Source organism: Ictidomys tridecemlineatus, chromosome X (genome assembly GCF_052094955.1).
Source record: "Ictidomys tridecemlineatus isolate mIctTri1 chromosome X, mIctTri1.hap1, whole genome shotgun sequence".
NCBI classification, from domain to species: Eukaryota; Metazoa; Chordata; class Mammalia; order Rodentia; family Sciuridae; genus Ictidomys; species Ictidomys tridecemlineatus.
Window position 1 is genome coordinate 40,247,364 of NC_135493.1, and position 17,923 is coordinate 40,265,286.

Sequence of the window (17,923 nt, forward strand, 5' to 3'; positions counted from 1 at the left end):
AGGAAGGAAATTAGAAAGAGCTGGGATAGTAGTGTTACATGCATTATACTTTTGTCAGAGGGATCCTAGTAGTAGAGAGAGAGCTAAAAGCAGCTGTTGCAGCCTGCAACCCCTTGGCTAGAGATCTAGCTTGTGCCAAGAGAAATTAATGCCTATTTGAGACTTCTTGGAGCTCAGAGTGGGAGAAGATGCTCATACATATTTAACAGCTGTATTTAAGTGAGCAGTTGAACATAAACTGAAACAGACTAGCAGATCCAAAGCAGAGACGGTGACCTGGAGTAGCCTGCAGAGGAAAAGAGAATAAGTGACTGTTTTGTGTAGAAGATGATTTCAATTGAATTAAGAAGCAGGTATTCATGGATATTTATTATTTGCATTATATGGCCCTGCCATTCAAAGTGTTGTCTTTGTACTAATAGGAGTAACATCACCAGAGAGCTTATTAGAAATATAGGATCTCAGGCCCTTCCCCAGACCTGCTCACTGATAATTTGCCTTTTAACAAGCATTGGGTGATTTGTATGCACAGTTCAGTTCGAGAAGCACTGTCATATGTGGTTTCTTACTTGAGCTTTTGTCTAGCAAAACTCTAACTTCCTCCTCTTTCTTTCCCTTTGCTCCACCTCTCTTATTTTCTGATTTTTTTCCCTACTGAGCTAGCAAACAACTCTAATCACAGATAATAACCCTAACAGTAGGGCTCCTAAAATACTCAGGTAAAAAAAAAGGGTGGCCACATACATATTCTAAAGCATGGGTTTGAGTAATGGGAAATCATTGACTTGATCTGATGTATTATTTTTATGCCATCTCTGATGCTTTTTTCAATCTTTTTGACTTTTCTGAACCTTAGTCTCCTCATCTGAAAAATGAAGGCCATTATAAGATTTTCTTCATAATACTATTGTTAAGATAAAATGAGGAAAAGTTATGCAAACTGCCTAGCACGGTGCCTGTCACAATGTAGGTACTCAGTATATGGTACTGATTTTTTTTTATTATTTTATTAGTTGTTGATGGAGCTTTATTTATTTATATGTGTGCTGAGAATCAAACCCAGTGCCTCACACATGCCAGGCAAGCACTCTACCACTGAGCCACAACCCCAGCCCTGATAGTGATTATTATTAAAAAAAAAACATTAGTTTTTCTGGGCATGGTGATGCACACCTGTAATCCCAGAAGCTCAGGAGGCTTAGGCAGGAGGATTAAGAGTTCAAAGCCAGCCTCAGCAACTTAGTGAGGCCTTCAAAAACTCATTGAGACCCTGTCTCTAATAAAATATAAAAACAAAATGGCCTGGGGATGGGATTCAGTGGTTGAATGCCCCTGGGTTCAATCCCTGGTAACAAACAAAACAAAACCAAAAAAAAAATAGATTTGATGTGAAATTAGAAATACTGAAGAACTATGTTACGATCCTCTATAGTCTTCCAAAATTCCTATAAGTTTTATTTTTTTCTGAAGAGCTTCCAGAAATCCCTTTCTACTTCATCTGATTCTACCTCCTTGATGACAGTGCCAGGATTCAAGCTAAAATATTTCTTATTCCATTGGATCTGCTTCTGGTTTCTGCTCAATTACAAGATTTCCTACTTTTTCATTGCAAATGACCCATGCTTCTAGTACATTAAAACTAAAAAATAATCGTCTGTGGGTTGGCCTGGAAATGTAATTCCACTTAATAACATTTTTTTCTCCTATGGAAAAATGCATGTCACCTTCCAAACAACTGACTTCAGAATGAACTTTGAAAACTCAGCCTGTCTCTAAGGTTGGAGACTGCCTGTATGACAACATATGGAGTGGTCACAAAAGACTAGATAAACCAAGTCCAGAATTCCAGAGGTGGCTGAAAGGCAAATGAGAAATAGTACAAGAAGTGGAAAGCAGGGCAAAAAGATCAATCTGAGTGCACAGTATCAAGATTTAGAAAGCTAATACAGGAAAGGAGATATACCTTGGGAAGGATATTAAAAAACAGCAACAATGACAACACAAACAATTTTTCTACTATATTATGTCAGGAGCTACTAATCAGTATCTTGGGATCTACGAGCAATATCATGGCCTTTACAAGCTAACTCTCCAAGATGGTCACCCTCCTCCTGCCCCACTCTCTGCAGTTTGCCTTGATTCTCAGCTCAGAAAGGAAGATAGTAAGCAGTATTTCCCATCCTATTTATCCACACACACTGACAACCCATCCCCAAGTTCAGCCAACTTCCCTGTGCCTTTAACCTCTCTGTTAGCTTTCCATTGCATTGACTAAAATAAGTGCAACTTAAAGAAGGAAAGGCTTATATTTGCTCATGATTTCAGATCCTGGTAAGCTGACTCTATTCCTTTGGGCCTAAGGTGAGGCAGAATATTGTGGTGGAAGGGCATGGCAAAGGAAAATTACTCAGTTCGTGGCAGATGGGAAGCAGAGAGAGGGGAAGAAAGGGACCATAGACAAGAAATAACATTCCAGGACACACTCCCAGTGACAGACTTCCTCCAACCATGCCCCAGCTACCTATAATTTCTACCACCTCCCAGCACTCCATTCAAATTATTAACCTATCAAAAGGATTAATCCACTGATGAGATTAGAACCCTCATGATTCAATCATTTCCTAATATCCCAACCTCTGAACATTGCTGCATTAAGGACCAAGTCTTCAAAACATGAGACTTTGTAAATCATTCCACATCCCAAACATAATAACCTCCTCCCTTTTCCTAAAGGAATCATGGTGTCAAAAAGTACAACATAGTTTTTATACACAAAAGGGAAGATAAAATAAGATGACCAGTGAAGACAAGGTCCCCAGGATGGAGAGATATGGAAAGTTAGAAACAAAAGACCACGAAAAAGCAAAGGATGGCCAGGACAGTAGTGCATGCCTGTAACCCAGTGATTCAGGAGGATCATAAGTTTAAGGCCATCCTCAGCAACTTAGCAGGTCTGTAAACAATTTAGTGAGACCCTGTCTCAAAATAAAAATTAAAAAGGGGCCTGGGGATATGGCTCATTAGTTAAGCACCTCTGGGTTCAATTCTGGTACAAAAAGAAAAAAAAAGAGAAAGAAGAAGGAGGAGGAGGAGGGGGAGAGGGGGGAGGAGGAGGAGGAGGAGGAGGAGGAGGAGGAGGAAAAAGAAAAGGATTTTTGTGCCTTCTTATGGAAGTCATTAGCAAGAGGATCAACTGTGTCCAAGGGAACTCTAGGTTATCATGGCAACATTATAAATTCTCATTAAAATATCCACAGAGACCTGAAAAAACATTAAAATTTGCACTAGCTTAGGGAACTTGGAGGGGGGAATAACCACCATTTGCTAGTGGAGAAGGAATTTGGGCCAACCATCATGGGAGATGGGGTTAGATTTAGGAGCATACTTATGGTCTACATAGAACTCTACCCTTTGATCAGAATATTTAAACTGCCCAAGAAAAATGGAGATAGCTCCTGATTCACTTCTACCAACTTTCTTCAGCTTTGCAATTTAGAGACTGCACTGATGAGCAAAGCAGTCATGCCTTTGCTGTACCAAAGATATTTTTGGAGGCAACCAGAGTTCTGCTCCACTTCTTCTATTATCACCTGCTTTATTTTCCATATGATTTTGGACACTAGAACTTGAGCATACCATGTGTCTAGTATTGGTGGAACTGGTGGTCAGGGACAGAGATCATCATCAGGAAAAGCTCCAAACATATGCATGCTTGGAGATATCATACTTGAAATAATGTAATACAATCAACTGCAGAGTCAGACAACCCAGAAGGTCAAAGACAAGATTTCATCTCAGTCCCATAGAACCTAAAAATAATAATAGCAGTGACAACACTATCAACTGCCACCATTTGTTGCGCAATGATCATATGCCAAGAACTATATTAAGTACTTTACATATCACGCATTGTCTCATTTATTCCTCATAGCAAACAGAAATTGTTATTGAAGTTGTTTGAAAAGGTCAAGTGATAATAATGACATCTACCATTTATTGAACACTTACTATATTCTAACATTAAGTATTACACATCCATCATCTTATTAGGTGAATGCCAACTAGGCACTAGAAAATTGGCTCAGGTAAACACTATGGCCTTCTCAATTCATCCTTTAAGGCTCAATTCAAGTCATCATCTCTTCCAGGAAGCCTTCCTGACCCTTCCAGTATAAGTTAGGTGTGCCTAGGTTGGGTATGTGTTCTTTCTACCAGCTTCCTGTGCTTCTGTCTTTCACAACATATAGATAGATAGATAGATAGATAGATAGATAGATAGATAGATAGATAGATAGATAGAATGTGATTGTTTATTTGATGGTACTCCCACCCCTAACACACACACACACACTACACACACACATACTACACACACACACCACACACACATACAACTGGACTGTTTACTCCAGAAGAGAACTCTTTAATTATTACCATGCAACAACATATGACCTCCATAGTTAGTTCTATAAAGAGAGAACCTGGTAGATGTATTAATTCACTTAATTATGGTAATCATTTCACAAGGAACATGTATATCAAAACATCACTTTGTACACCTTACATAACAATTTTTATTCGTCAATTATACCAAAATAAAGCTAGAGGAAATAAATAAATAAAATGAGAACTAAAATAAGAAAAACACAAAAGAAAACTTTTGCTGAACCCTGTCCTTGGAAGTCTCTGTGGGGATATGAGCTCTGAGCCTTTAGGGACCCAGCTATCCCAAGTCTTCAAATGTCTTCTTCAAGCAGCTTATTCTAACAGCCTGTCTCCTCCCCTTGCAGTATCTATCAAAGGGAGTGCGCAGTCCCAGGCACTCATCCTGTACTTAACAAAAGGCAGATATTGTATGGTCTCTTGCACCAGCCCCAGGCATTGGAGTTGAAGCTCTGAGGTGACTTAAGTTATGCTATCCTACTGGTGGAGTCTCAGCACTTTGTCACCAAAGGAGTGTCTTCTACATAATCTACGGAGAAGAGAAAAGAGAGCTGGAACTATAGGCACCAGGATGTCAACAATGATTACCTGAAGCAGAGGGGTAAGTAATGTTCTCTGTGCTCTTATGTCTGTACCATGAATAGGCACATATAAAAAGGGGAAAACTGAGATGAAACCTGCTCTTGGGTGGCAGAATTGTGGGTAAGTCATAAAACTTCATCACATCTTCCCGCATCATCAATTTTTTAAAATGATCTTTGTTACTTTTTGAAAAAAAAAATTGGTAGTTGTAGATGGACAGAATGCCTTTATTTTATTTGTTTATTTCTATGTGATGCTAAGGATCAAACCCAGTGCCTCCACCCATGCTAGGCAAGTGCTCTGCCACTGAGCTACAGCCCCAGTCTCAATCTTTGTTACTTGTATAATAAAAATATATATATTTGTGTTGGGGTTGGGGGCTCAGTGCATGCCTAGCATGCATGAGGCACTGGGTTTGATCCCAAGCACCACATAAAAATAAACAAATAAAGGTATTGTGTCCATCTTCACTAAAAAATATTTTTTAAATTTTTTTATAGTAAAACATGTTAATTTTTTAGCAAATGTGAAAACTAGAAAGTCCCCCTCCTTCACTCTTTTCCTTCAACACCTCATATCTCCCTTCCCTGGAGGTAAGCACTATCAACACTTTAAGTGGAATCCCTCTACAGGGGGATCTATTTTATTTTTTATGTATTTATTTTTTTTTTCTATTTGTTAATGGATCTTTTGTTTTATTCATTTACATGTGGTGCTGAGGATTGAATTCAGGGCCTCACACATGCCAGGCAAGCGTTCTACCACTGAACCACAACCCCAGCCCAGGAAGATCTATTTTAATTTAAGCAACAGAAAAATGTGTGAATTCTGAATAGAGTAAAATCTCAGGGTTTTTTGCTACTGTTGTTGTTGTTTGGTTTTTGTTTTGTGTACCAGGGATTGAATCCAGGGATGCTTAACCACTGAGCCACATCCCCAGCCCTTTTTTTTTTTTTTTAGAGAGAGAGAGAGAATTTTAATATTTATTTTTTAGTTTTTGACAGACACAACATCTTTGTTTGTATGTGGTGCTGAGGATTGAACCCGGGCCACAAGCATGCCAGGTGAGCGTGCTACCGCTTAAGCCACATCCCCAGCCCCCCAGCCCTTTATGTATTTTATTTAGACACAGGGTCTTTGTGAGTTGCTTAGGACCTCACCACAATGCTGAGGCTGGCTTTGAATTTGTAATCCTCCTGCCTCAGCCTCCAGAAATGGGATTACAGGTGTGCTCCATCATGCCTGGCTAAAATCTCAGATGTGATAGAAGAATGAAACCCCCAACTTTAGTTAAAATAAAATCGTGTTTATAGAAGATCTAGGCTTGTGGGCTATATGAGGACTGACCTCTCTGAGACTTTGTGACTTCTCCAGAGTCTACTTTTCCTTGAGAGCAGGAGGAAGAGGGAGAAAATGAGAAGAAAAAAGGAAGATCTAGAAAATGTAGAGATTCTTAAAGAATATGATTAATACTGCTGCTACTACCACTGTTACATTTGTCATTTTAAAAATATCATAATGGTAACCATTTATTGATCCCCATTAGGGAAATGAAGAGAAAGTGGGCCTCCACAGAGATGAAGAAACCTACTACAACTGCTCATTTACATGTCCTCCATACATTTCCCCCTCAAACCATCCCCCACATATACAATATTCACTCTCAGCCAAAGCTCCACATAGAAATAAATTCACAATGACAAAAATGTATATATCCTTTATGTACAAAAATTTTACCCTTGTTTTCTCATTAACTCTATCCCATTTAAATCAGTTCCTAGTAAGTAAGTTTGTACCCTGTCATTTTTTAATGTATGTTTTTAGTTGTAGATGGACACAATACCTTTCTTTTATTTATTTATTTTTATGTGGTGCTGGGGGATCAAACCCAGTGCCTCACACATACTAGGCAAGCGCTCTACCTCTGAGCCACAACCCTGGCCCCCTGTCATTTTTGTATCTAAAGAAAAGCCAAAGGCCAAATGTTTTCTCTGATATGCAGATGTTAATCCACAATAAGGGGTGGTGGTTCATAGGGAAAAATAGAATTACTTTAGATTAGGTATAGAGGGTGAAGGGAGGGGAGGGAGCATAGGGGTAGGAAGGAGAGTAAAATGAATCAGACATTATTACCCTATATGCATATATGACTACATGACTGGCGTAACTCTATATATATCATGTACAACCAGAAGAATGAGAAGTTATACTCCATTTATGTATAAAAGTGTATCAAAGTGCATTCTACTGTTAAGTACAACTAATTAGAACAAATTAAAAAATTTTAAAAAGAACTGTATTAAGAAAACATGAAAAGAAGAAGGATGGACATTGAGACCATTTGGTTCAGCCTTCCATCTGCAGAGGTGTTTATTCTATTTGATATCTTTGACTTATTTTTTATTTGATGGCCCCCATGGAAAACTTAAAATTTTTCCTCCACTTGCCCATCTCCACATTTTATTTTTCTTTGGTCAACCACTCAACAAACATTTACTGCTGGGTGTGATGGCACTTGCCTATAATCCGAACTACTTGGGAGCTGAGACAGGAAGATCACAAGTTCAATGCCAGCCTCAGCAATTTAGCAAGACCTTGTCTCAATATTTTTAAAAGAGAAAGGAAGGAAGGAAGGAAGGAAGGAAGGAAGGAAGGAAGGAAGGAAGGAAGGAAGGAAGGAAGGGAGGGAGGGAGGGAGGGTCTAGGGATATAACTCAGTGTTGGAGCACCCTGGGTTCAATACCCACTATTACAAAAAAATTATTGAACATTTATCTTGCTCAAGCACTGGGCTAAGAAAGCTTGCAAAAATTATCTGAATGTCCATTAATGGATAGAAAAAATGTGCTTTGTGTATACACAAAATGGAATATCATCCAGCCTTTTAAAATGAGGAAATCCTGCCACTTAAGACAACATGGATGAACTTCAATAATACTATGCTAAGTAAAATAATCCAGATACAACAATAAAAATACCACACGATCTTGCTTATATGTTGAATCTAAAAAAGGGTGAATTCGTAGAAGCAAAGAGTAGCATGGTGGTTACCAGTGGAAAGTGGAGTAGGGGAAAGGGGAGATGTTGGTCAAAGTATAAAAAACTTAAGTTTTGTAGAATGGTGACTATAGTTAATAAAACTGTATTGTATACTTCTCACCATGCACACAAAGGAAGGTAACTATGTGAAGAGATGGATGTGTTAGCATAATTCTATTCTATGTATTTGTACATCAAAACTTCACACTGTATGCTTTAAATATGTATATTTTTTTAAAAAAAGAAAGAAACTTGTGGTTGGGGATGTTATAGCTCCCAAACCTGGCTATCTGTCAAAATCACCTGGGGGAGTGTTTAAAAATATAGTTCCTTGATCCCTACCCCAAACGTACTGACTCAGAATTCTTGTGGTTGGGGTCTAATATGGGATAACTTATAAATGGTGTCCTCACCACCAAAATTAATATTTTGAAATCCTAACCCCCCAAGTACCTCAGAATGTAACTATATTTAGAGATGGTCTTTAAAGAGTCAATTCAGTTAAAATGAGCTCATTAGGGTAGGGCCCTAGTGAATATGATTAGTGTCCTTACAAAAAGAAGAATGGACATAGACATACAGACAGGAGACCATGTGAGTATCCTTACAAAAAGAAGAATGGACATAGACATACAGACAGGAGACCATGTGAAAACACAAAAGACAGACATCTACAAGCCAAAGAGAGAGGCCTCAATAGAAACTTGCTCTACTGACATCTTGATCTTGGACTTTTAGCTTCTGGAACTATGAAAACATAAATTTTTTACATAATCCAGTCTGTAGTAGTTTGTTATGGCAGTCCTAATAAACTAACCAGGGTCCAAAATACCTGGGTTTTCCAAATAACCTTCCCAGGTGGTTCTAATATAACCATCTCAGTACCAATCCAAATGTCTGAAGTTTGGTTAAGAGCAAGGGTGAGGCTTAAAATCACACTGACTTAGGGTCAAGTCTCATCTCTTCAATTTGCCAGCTGTAACCTTGGAAGACAATTTCATATCTCTGAAAGTTATAAAACAAGGCTGCCTCACAGACAGCTTCCTTAGGAATAAATGGAAAATCATTGTAAAGGCTTTAGCACAATACTTAGCATATAGCAAAGGTGTACTCATGTGAGCTATTATTAGTAATATTTTAAGGGATTGGTCTAAAATGGGGACTCTTAAAAATTCAGGGAACAAATGAACTTAGATGGAAAAATATTACATCATTATTTTCACCATACTGTAAGTGAAATTTATTTTCCTTCAATTAAAAATGCAGATAACAGATCACAGTAATATTAACAGTATCTGTGACTTTGCCATCAATAGAAATCACTAACAGTTTTATGTCATAATATCGTTAATACCAGTATTTTAAAATATATTTACACTTGTTACTTTGAAGTTACCATGGTTATCAAAGCTGCCTCTAAATCTTGCTATTTACTGCATTAATAATAAGCACTTATGTAACTATGCCATAAGTGCTTATTATTAATTTTCTTGTTTCTATATTTTGATAACTACACTTCAATATAATTGCTTTCTTCTGTAACCCTAAATATTTTATTTTGTGTTATCTAAAACTATTATTCTGAGAAAGGATCCATAAACTTCCCTATATGTCAAAAAGGCCCACGGCACAAAAGAAGGATTATGAACCACTCATGTAGATTGTATAACTTTGCCAGCTTTAACAGTCTACAAATTTGTGATGAGCACTTTTGAAAGTGTTTGAGAAAGTTAATCTCATTCACCCAGTTAAGAATGCCTAATAGCTGGGTATGGTGGTTCATACCTGTAATCTCAGTGGCTTGAGAGGCTACAGCAGGAGGATTGCAAATTTAAAGCCAGCCTGAGCAATTTAGCAAGTCTCAAGAAACTTAGAGAGGCTCTGTCTCTAAAAAAAAAAAAAAAAAAAAATACAAAAAAGAGGCTGGGGAGGGCTGGGGCTGTAGCTCAGTGGCAGAGCACTTGCCTAGCATGCGTGAGGCACTGGGTTTGATCCTCAGCACCACATAAAAATAAACAAATAAAATAAAGGCATGCTGTCCATCTACAACTACCAAAAAAATTAAAGGTGGGGGCTGGGGCTGGGATTATGGCTCAGCGGTAGAATGCTCGCCTAGCACGGGCGGGACCCAAGTTCGATCCTCAGCACCACATAAAAATAAAGGCATTGTGTTGTGTCCATCTACACCAAAAAAAAATTAATTAAAGAAAATTTAAAGGCGGGGGATGGGGATGTGGCTCAGTGTTTAAGTGCCCCTGTTTTCAATCCCCTATTCAAAAAAAAAGGCTAACAAAATTGAAGATCAGTGATATAGAAACAAACTTGCCTAAAAATCACTTGTGTGCCTTGTTTTAAACCTAACTATTGGTAAATGCTTAAAGGGCAGCTACATATCCTCTAGACATGTTATATGCCCTCTTGAATCTCAGTTTCCTTGACTATTAATGGGGATGATGATAGTATCTAACTCACAGGGCTGTTGAGATAATTTAATGGCACGATGTCGTGCAAACCACTTAGCACAGTGCCTGGCACATTGTAGGTCAACAAAAATTCAGCTATTATGCTGTGCTGTCAATTTCCTTCTTGGTTCTCTACAGTACAAATGAAAATATTTAAACATATTAGTAAATCCTTGATTACATGGATTTTTTTGAATATGCGATCTTGTTAAAATAGATGCTACATTTTGTAAATGTTTGATAAATTCATCATTTAAAATGTCACCTAAAGGGTAAAGGCACAAGCTCCAAAGACAGAAAATTGTGGGTTGAAATCCAGACTCTACCACTTACTCTTTATGTTACCTGAGAGCTTCTTTATGTTTCCCAAGCCCATGTCATCCCTGGAATCATAATACCTAATTCATAGGATTGTTGTGAAGAGTAAATGAGACAATATATGTAAGTGCCTGGCACACAATAGGGATTCAATAAATTATATAAATATATATTATATATTTTATTTATTTATTTTCTCTTTTTTGGGGTGCTGGGGATAGAACCTAAGTCCTTATGCATGCTAGGCAAGTACTCTACAGAGCTACATCTCCAGTCCTTATTCTTTTTTAGGGGGTTTACTGGGGATTGAACTCAGGGACAATTGACCACTGAGCCACATCCCCAGCCCTATTTTGTATTTTATTTAGACACAGGGTCTCACTGAGTTGTTTAGTGCCTCACTGTTGTTGAGGCTGACTTTGAACTCAAGATCCTCCTGCTTCAGCCTCCCAACTCTCTGGGATTACAGGTATGTGCCACCATGCCTGGCTCCCAGTTCTTATTCTTTTTGCCTATGAATTTTTTCTATGAATCTGTTCTTTCAGTTATACCACAAATTCTTTGGGGTCTAAGGCTGTGTCTTATTTACCTCTGAATTCCCACTAATATAGTACCTGTCACAGGGCAAGCGTGAAAAGGAGGTACTCCTACTATTCCCTCTCTGTTCCACTCAGAAAGCCACTAGCTCTTTCTAGAAGTGAGTTCTCTCTCTGCTTTCTGAGTTTATGCAATAACATTTTTCTGCTTGGAGTTTTTCCATTTAACACAATATATGTCAGCAAAGCAAGGTTCCACAGAGGGGAGCCAGGTGGCCCTGCCCAGTCAGCCTTCAACTTGCAGAGGTATGCAGTATGTCAATATGAGCTGGACTTGTATGCAAGCACGTGACAGTTCTCTGAACTTTATCTCTGAACTATCTAGATTTTTCTATATCTCTATTATATTTTTTCTTGATCAGCCTAGATATGGTATGCAAAGCTGTACTGAATTATTAATAATACTGCTTGAGAACAAGGACCACAAGGAGGAAAATGTCAAGGGGACAAAATCTTGAATTTAATGGTGCCAAATGCCAAGAAGGAAATACTTCCACTGGGGCCTCTTCCCAAGGTTATGCACAAAGATAAGAGGACTCAGGCAAATATTAGAAGCAAAAGGTCTAGCAGTTCTCAAAACAGAATTTAAGTAAACATTTATGGATCTAATATATTTTGTTATAACATTTAACATAAAATAATTATAAACAAGAGGAAAAATAATAAACACTGTAATTAAAAAACAATTCAGGGGGCTGGGGTTGTGGCTCAGTGGTAGAGCACTCACCTAGCACTTGCAAGGCCCTGGGTTCAATCCTCAGCACCACATAAAAATAAATAAATAAAATAAAGGTATTATGTCCAACTACAACTAAAAAACAATAATAAAAAAATTCAAGGGGCTGGGGTGTGGCTCAGAGGTAGAGCACTCGCTTAGCATGTGTGAAGCATGTTTGATCCTCAGCACCACATAAAGATATTGTGTCCACCTATAACTAGAAAATAAATACTTTTTTTTTAAATTCAGTAGGCTAAAAGTCTACACAATGCAGGTGAAATTTCATATTCTACTACCTCCTCTGGCTTTTATCCAAGAACATTTAAAAAAAAAAGACAAGGAAGAAGAAAAAGGAAAAATAATTCATCTAAAGGATTGGCTTTTGAGGGAAGAAACGGAGACTTCTTAGCAGTCTGTGAGAAGAACACAGGGATCATACTCAGTTCTGCTGGTCTTGTCAGTGACCATCAATCATCCCTGACCTTAGAATCGTATCAGGAGCAGAGGTATAGATTGTTTTTGGTTTTCTGGCCACTACAACAGAGAGTACACCTTCCCCATTCTTATTCCCCTAAATTTGGGGACTCCAAATAAGACCCACAGGGCTTTAGGAACAGGAATTAATTTATTGACTACCGTTTGCTCTTAATCACAGGTGTAGGTTATGGCACCTGGAAGAAAATTCAAATCCATGAAATCCAATCTGCAGCTACTCCAAAAAGATGTGGTTCTGACCCTGACTGGGGTCCCTGTCTACAGCTTTGCAATGGCGGGCTGGGCTGGGCACTCTCTTGGTGCAGGAGCTCTGCTTCCTCCTCCACCTCTTCCTCCTCCTCCAGTGTCTGTTACTGAGAACCAAAGCACTGTGGATTCCACCAGGAGGCACCCCTGGCGTCTGCCAAACATCTAACTTGGTGACGCAGACATAGACTGTTTCATGTCTAGAGCACAAGATGGCAGTATATACTGCTTTATTTCAAAAGTCATGGGCTTGTGAATGAATCGAGTGAAAAGGGGGTGGGGAGTGGGACTGAAATTGAAATCTATTTGAGTTTCATATGGAAACTGAACATTGCGAATATTTTTAATTTTTCCAGGAACCAGTAATTTGTGAATCTTACACGTTCAATATATTCCAAGTCTCCAAGTCCTGAGACATCTTAGAAGCCTACCACTTGCCCACCCAGCACATCCCTACATCTCACAAAGCTGGGGTATGACCCAGGGCACCAGACTGCCCCCTCTCCACATATCTGCCCTTTCACTGTACCTCAGCACCGGATTCATCCTCTCAGATCCCTCCGCCGGCAGTTTCCGAACGCATTGCTTCCCCAGTGCCCCTCAGGCCCGTGAACATTTAATCACCACATCTCTGAAAAGGGTAAGAAGGCCGGAGATTTCCCAAGGTGGCAGGTAGGAGTGAGAAAAAGGTTGAGGAGAGCAAGTTTACAAAACAGAGGGAGATAAATGAGAGGAAAGAGGGGGTGCTGAAGTGAAGAAAGTGAGGGGGAAATTAAATGAGGGAAGTTAAGGGAGCTGAAAGAATTCAGAAAGAGAAAAAAAAGGAAAGGGGAAATGTAGAAATGGAGAAAAGTGGAGAAAAAGAAATGAGAGAGAGAGAGAGGGGAAAGAGAGGAACTGCGGTTGGAAGGGAGATAGAGGAAACAGACAGATAAAGAAAAACTAAAAGAGAAAAATTAGCGAAAAACTGGAAAGCGTGGAAGGTTCAAAGAAAGTAGGTGACTGTGGAGAGGGAGAAGGGTTAGAGCAGAGGTAAGTCCGCTAGCCAGCTGGCGTTCCAGAAAAACAGGACAGGTTACTCAAATAGGATTCAGGAGAGAGGGGAGAGAGTAAGGGGGGTGGGGGAGAAGACAAGTGAAGTGAGAAGAAAGGGACAGAAACTGAGGACGAGTTTGACCGTGCTTCTTTGAGTTTGGCTTAAGACATTTATTGAGTATCCCTGACGTGTATCTGGCTCTGGCTCTCTTGACTCTGCAGAGACGACCTGTTCTCCGCACCCCCCAAATAGGGTTTGTGGAGAGCGACGGTTGAAAGCCACGACACGCGGGGGCTCCCAAACGCGGCGTTTCTCCTGTAGGGGGACTCCTCCGCGGTGGGACTAGAAACATTTGCCCTCCCGCCAAGCTCCAGACCCGCTAGGCGGGGTGACAGGGGAGGCGCGGCGCGCCAGACGGAGTGCTGGCAGATTTCTGGCAGAGGATGCGCCATGAGCGTTGAGGGAGCCCGAATCGTGGCGCTAGGCGCTCGGAGAAAGGGAGAGCCGGAACGGGTTCCATAGGAGTGCGAGCGGCTGCGTGGGCGCTAGGGTGAGGGCGGGGCGGGGCGAGGGGGCCAGACTGAGCCCGACCTGGGGCCCGCGCCTGCCAGGGAAGCGACGGCGGAGCGTGCTCCGCCGGCCCAGCTGGGGTCATTTACATGCTGTCATAGCCGGGTGCTGACTCCGAGGCGTGCGGCAGGCTCGTTCGCTCGCTCTCTCTCCGCTCCTGCCACCGCTCAGCCGGCACAGCCCAAGAGAGCCTGAGAGCCTGTGAGCCAGGGTGGGAGGGAGCATAGGAGGGAGGGAGCGAGGGCGCGCCCCGGTTCTCCCTCTTGCCCTGTTGCCCACCCTTCCTGCCGCCACAGGTCCGCCCCGAGCCCTGCTCACACTTGGGAAACTTGGGACTGCACTGGGGCCGTGTGTGGCACCTCAGAGGGGGCGGCCCCGGCCACTAGAGGAGGGGGAGGAGGAGGAGGAAGTGAGCCCGAAGGATCCGCTCAGAGCTGTTTGTCCAGCTGTTTCTATTCGCACCCCGAGCAGTTACAACCAGAAGGGGGCTGAGCCTAGGGTAGCTGGCTTTGGGCGCTAATTTCCAACTCTTCTCCTCACAGCTTGTCTTTTCCAGGCACCCTGGAGTCCCCTAAGGCCAGCCCGGAGGGCGCGCACCTGCCAGCCGCCCCTGACCTCGAAGGCCAGGCGGCCCCCGAGCCTGAGAAGATGGCCCAGTCCAAGACCGACTGCCGCTCACCTGTCGGCCTCGATTGCTGCAACTGCTGCCTGGACCTGGCCCACCGGAGCGGGCTCCAGCGCGACAGTAGCGGGGAGAACAACAACCCGGGCAGCCCTACAGTGAGCAACTTTCGGCAGTTGCAGGAGAAGCTAATCTTTGAGAACCTCAACACTGACAAGCTCAACAGCATAATGCGGCAGGATTCGCTAGAGCCAGTGCTGCGGGACCCCTGCTACCTGATTAACGAGGGCATCTGCAACCGCAACATCGACCAAACCATGCTCTCCATCCTGCTCTTCTTCCACAGGTGGGTGGCTGGGCACACGGGTGGGTGCGAGTCCAGGTTCACACCAGCCTCTGCTGGACCTTCACCTCTGACAAAAGGGGCAATCAGGAAGTTCATTAGGGGCACGGGGGAGATCAGGCTCTCTGGCTTTGGTAACTGGACTTTGAGGTTATTTGGAATCCCACAGAACTCAGGGGAGGATTGGCAGGTGCGAATATTTTGAAGGGGCCTAGAAAGGCTCACCAGGACAACTCTGGGGCCCAGAAGGTCTGCAGACCCCATAGGTATGGAGAGAGCTCTCAGTACCCATTTTCACAAATGCATACATTTCCACAAACCCCTTAGGACATTCTGCCGCGAGGTCCTCTTGGAATCTGAGTTCTACTCTATCCAAAAGCCCATTTCTAAATGTACAAGCTCGGATTGAAACTGCAAGAGCTTTTAAATTACTGAGTGGCCCTGACAGTGAGGACAAGCAAAATGTCAAGACAAATTAGGCTGCAGCTGGTGGCAGAAGGTGGACGGTTGGGAATAAGAAAAAACAGAGACAGGTTAGGTTTTCTTGAGACTCTGGATGGGGGGACTCCACCCCCTCCATGGATCACAGCCTTTGATTTCAAATGTAGGCAAAAGGAACCCCAGAGAGCACCCTAGGACATCTCCTTGAGTGCCTCAAGAACTGCATGTGGCAGTAAGGTGGATGAATCCATATCCATGCAAGCAGTGTTTGAGAGGGTAGGTTAGACTTTCTAGAAATCCTGTTGGGGAGGAAAGGAAGAGAGAGGAGAGAAACACAGTGGGCATACCCAAGGCAGCTGTTGTCCCCCAATGTGAGATGATCTGGTAACAATGACTTAACAACTGAGGTCATTTTTTAAAATTTGTATTTGTTCTTTTTAGTTATACATGACAGGAGGGTCTATTTTGACATATTTATACGAACATGGAGTATATGGTATTCTAATTATGATTCCAGTCTTGTGGACGTACACAATGTTGAGATTCACTATGCTGTATTCATATATATACTTAGGAAAGTTATGTGAGGTTCATTCCACTGTCTTTCCTGTTCCTGTCCCCACTCCCAATACAACTGAGCTAATTTAAAGACAAGGAAGGCAACTTTAGGAAACCTTGCCATGGGTTTGGCATTCTTAGTGGGAGGCTGCGTGTGTATGTACAGGGATGGATTTTATTCTTGCTCAATGACACAGGTTATGTAAGTGAAAGCCATCCCTGTTGTGCGAGACTGGACGGTAGTACAAGTTAAGGTTTTACCTTTCTGTATGAGCCTGAGCAAGTTGCCTTACCTCTCTGGTCTCTAAGGCTCCTTCTAGCTCTGAGGTTCTAGGTCATGGGTAGGTGGTGTGAACAGACAAAGTGATAAGAAATACTGAGCACTCACAAAATGCTTGGGTGCCTGTGAGGCTGAAAGGAGAAATTTTAAAAAACAATAGAGAAAGGCAGGAGCGACCCTCACTTAATGCTAAGAACAGTTTTGCCTCCCTTGTCCCAAGACAAATCCACCATCGACTCTTCCTCACTCTATTCCCAGTGGTTCCAGAGGGAGACAAGCAAGGCTGCCAACTTCGTTAGTATCACTGTAACAAGTTGTATTTCTCAGGCATTTGTGATGCCATTCAAGCCCTTTGTCATCTATTATTTCACTTTAGGTGTCAAATTATCTCATTTTCTAAAATAAACCAGGCCATGGATGGAACAGGTTTTGAGAGAATCTTCATTTCTGGTGAAAGATTACTACAAGTGTATTCATTCCACAGACGTTGAAACCCTGCAGAGCAAAATCCCTAACTGGCTCCTAAGGATCCACTCATCTCTATTGGAGAGTGGCAGAGGGGGAGGGGTGGTGCAGAAACCTGGAATTGTGTCTGTAGCATTTGTGTTCTTTCAGCTGGGAGAGAAACTGCCCCTCCAGGGCTTTGGTAAAGGGTGAAAGGGGGGACTTCCTCTGGTTCTGGGCCTAGGAGGATTGAACTTAAGTGAGCAAGATGTGAAGTTGGGAGCCTGAGGATCAAAATTTTCACCTGTGCCACACCTCCGTGTGTCCTGATTTGGGTTTCTTGAATGGAAAGACCTCCTTTGTTATCCACATTATTGATGTTTGATTCTTGGTAAAACCTGGAAATGCTACAAGTTGGGGAAGAGGGGAGGTGTTGATGGCGCTCGTTGAGAAAGGAGAGTGAACTATTAGGAAGGTGCACCTGAGCACCCTGTCTCCTGGAAACAGAGCAACTCAGTGGCCTAAACTGATGAGGAGCAAACCAGCAAGTTGTCAGGCTTCCCTGAGTTTGAGGAGTGAAGCAGGGTCTTGTGGTAACAATCTTATAGTCTCTCTCTCATTTTTATTGACAACTAGGACCTTAAAGAGCACAGATACTGGGCTGGGGGTATAGCTTAGTGGTAGAGCACATGCCTAGCATTCAAGAGACCCTGAGTTCCATCCCCAGCAC

General features: G+C 41.8%; 1 protein-coding gene across 6 annotated transcripts in view; it reads left to right on the forward strand.

The window, feature by feature from the left end:
* Nucleotides 1-13,440: 13,440 nt before the first annotated feature.
* Tsc22d3 (TSC22 domain family member 3) overlaps nucleotides 13,441-17,923 on the forward strand; it is a 67,431-nt gene continuing 62,948 nt past the window's right edge. The window contains exons 1-2 of one of the 6 annotated variants that reach the window (XM_078034417.1): nucleotides 13,441-13,539; nucleotides 15,062-15,473. In XM_078034417.1, coding sequence (XP_077890543.1) covers nucleotides 15,154-15,473 — 320 coding nt within the window. In that variant the 5' untranslated portion in view covers nucleotides 13,441-13,539; nucleotides 15,062-15,153. Of the gene's footprint in view, nucleotides 13,540-14,261; nucleotides 14,486-14,553; nucleotides 14,707-14,784; nucleotides 14,802-15,047; nucleotides 15,474-17,923 lie in introns of those variants that run through there. The other 5 variants (XM_078034415.1, XM_040284025.2, XM_078034414.1 and 2 more) reach the window with 5 other exon arrangements.